Source organism: Glycine soja, chromosome 2, assembly GCF_004193775.1.
Source record: "Glycine soja cultivar W05 chromosome 2, ASM419377v2, whole genome shotgun sequence".
NCBI classification, from domain to species: domain Eukaryota; kingdom Viridiplantae; phylum Streptophyta; class Magnoliopsida; order Fabales; family Fabaceae; genus Glycine; species Glycine soja.
The window spans coordinates 21023879-21025890 of NC_041003.1; the positions used below are offsets into that span (position 1 = coordinate 21023879).

Consider the following 2012-nt stretch of genomic DNA (forward strand, 5'->3'; position numbering starts at 1 on the left):
GACCTGCACTTAGTGCTTCCTGCAACTCAAATTGGTCCTGCAATTTGCGCTTAGCCTCCAAAGGTGGGGCTTAGTGCATAAGCATGCTCCTCCATGCAGTGATGGCTTGCACTTAGCGCTTAGCTGGCGATAAGAGCTATTCCAAAGATTTCCAAAACAAAGAGGGAATTGTGCTTAGCGCATCACCTCGCTAAGCCCAATGCGAGAAATTAAAATCCAGAGAGATAATTGGGCTTAGCGCTACCATCCAGCCACTAATCAGGGGTCTAAGCGCTTAGCGCGAGCAAGGGCTCGCTTAGTGCGTGAAGACTTGGCGCTTAGCGCGAGAGGCGCGCTTAGCGATTGAACAACTAAAAAATTTTCTAAATTCTGTTCACCGCTTCACCAAAGCTTATGAACCCCCTTTTTCAATACTAATCAAGCTGAAATAACACACAATCACAAGCAATCCACTACACTCAATGCAAACAAAACAAAATTAAAAATAAATGACTGGGTTGCCTCCTAGCAAGCGCTTGTTTAACATAATTAGCTTGACGCATAGCTTTGTTATCCTGGATTAATCTTGGTTCTCTCCTTCAGAACCTTCTCATCAAACTCCTTCACCTGTAAGCAGACATTTTGGTCTGACAAATGTTTTTCTTCATCAAACAAGTCGAAGCTGATTTTCTGATTATCAATGCCTAACTCCAGCTTTTTCTTTCCCATGTCTACTACACAACTTGTAGTGGACATGAAAGGGTGTCCCAAAATTATGGGAATTTCAAGATCCTCATCTATGTCCATCACTACAAAATCAGCTGGGAAATTGAAATGTTTGACTCGAACCAAAACATCTTCAATAACATCGCGGGGTCTGGTTATGGAGCAATCAGCTAGCTGTAAAGTCATTCTTGTAGGCATTATTTCCAACTCCCCCAACCTTCTACACTTGGAGAGTGGCATCAAGTTGATATTGGCTCCCAAGTCAATGAGAGCTTTTCCCACCGAGACTTCACCAATTGAACAAGGAATGGTCACACTCCCAGGGTCTTTATGCTTTGGTGGAAGGATCTTTTGAATGACTGCACTGCAGTTACCCTCCACTACTATATTCTCACTGTGAATGTATTTGTTCTTCCTTGTCAACATATCCTTCATAAATTTAGAGTAGAGTGGCATTTGTTGTAGAGCTTCTCCAAAAGGCATAGTAATTTCTAGTTTTCCAAAAATATCAAGGAATCTCGCCAGATGGCGTTCCTTGTCTTTCTTGGAAGGTACCAAAAGGTATGGCACCTCTTTTCTCTCATTAGAAGCTACTTCCTTTCTTTTCTCTCTTGCTAACTCACTCATACTCCTTTTCTCTCTTTTTCCTTTTCATTTTTTTCATTATCTTTTTCTTTTTCCTTCTTTTATTTTTCATTTATTTCTTTTTCACTCAAATTTATTGGTGTCTCTCTCCTCTATTCATCCTCCTCTTCTTCTTCTTCCTTTATAAGTTCACAAAAGGGTTGCAATGGTTTAGGTGTTGGCTCAATTACCAGCTGTTGTTTGTCATCCTCTACCATTTTCTTCATCTTCTTCTCCTCCTCCATGGTTACCTTCCTTCCTCGGGTCATCGCAGCCTTGCATTCTTCTTTTAGATTCTACTCAGTGTTAGCTCCAAAAGTACTAGAAGATTTTTCTGCAAGCTATTTGGCTAGTTGCCCTACCTGGACCTCTAGATTTTTTATGGCTGACTCTGTGCTCTTATGATTAGTCAATGACACCTGCATAAATTGAGCAAGAGTTTCTTCCAGCTTTGTTGTTCTCTCAGATAAGCTAGGCCCTTGTTGCTGTGGCCTGTTAGGTAGCCCACCTTGGTCTTTATTGAACTGATTACCATGGTGATTTCTCCATTGATTATGCTATTGGTAAGGTTGCCCATGTTGAAATCTAGAAAATCCACCTGCATTAAAATTTTGTCTAGGCTAGTTTCCCATGTAATTAACTTCATGAGATGTTTCTTTAGTGGGAATACACAAGCCTGACCC

At 41.0% G+C, this 2012-nt stretch overlaps 1 protein-coding gene across 1 annotated transcript; it reads right to left on the reverse strand.

Moving 5' to 3' along the window:
- Nucleotides 1-549: 549 nt before the first annotated feature.
- Nucleotides 550-1332, reverse strand: LOC114373643. The gene is made up of 2 exons (XM_028331154.1): nucleotides 1080-1332; nucleotides 550-992 (listed from the first exon to the last, which is right to left on the reverse strand). The coding sequence occupies exons 1-2, from the start codon at nucleotides 1330-1332 to the stop codon at nucleotides 550-552; spliced, it is 696 nt and encodes a 231-aa protein (XP_028186955.1).
- Between the last annotated feature and the right edge of the window lie 680 nt (nucleotides 1333-2012).

Coding starts and splice junctions, on each gene's coding strand:
- LOC114373643 (XM_028331154.1), bottom strand. CDS start 1,332: ATGAGTGAGTTAGCAAGAGAGAAAAGAAAGGAAGTAGCTTCTAATGAG. Junction 993..1,079: donor TGAGAATATAGTAGTGGAGG/GTAACTGCAGTG, acceptor CAATTGGTGAAG/TCTCGGTGGGAAAAGCTCTC.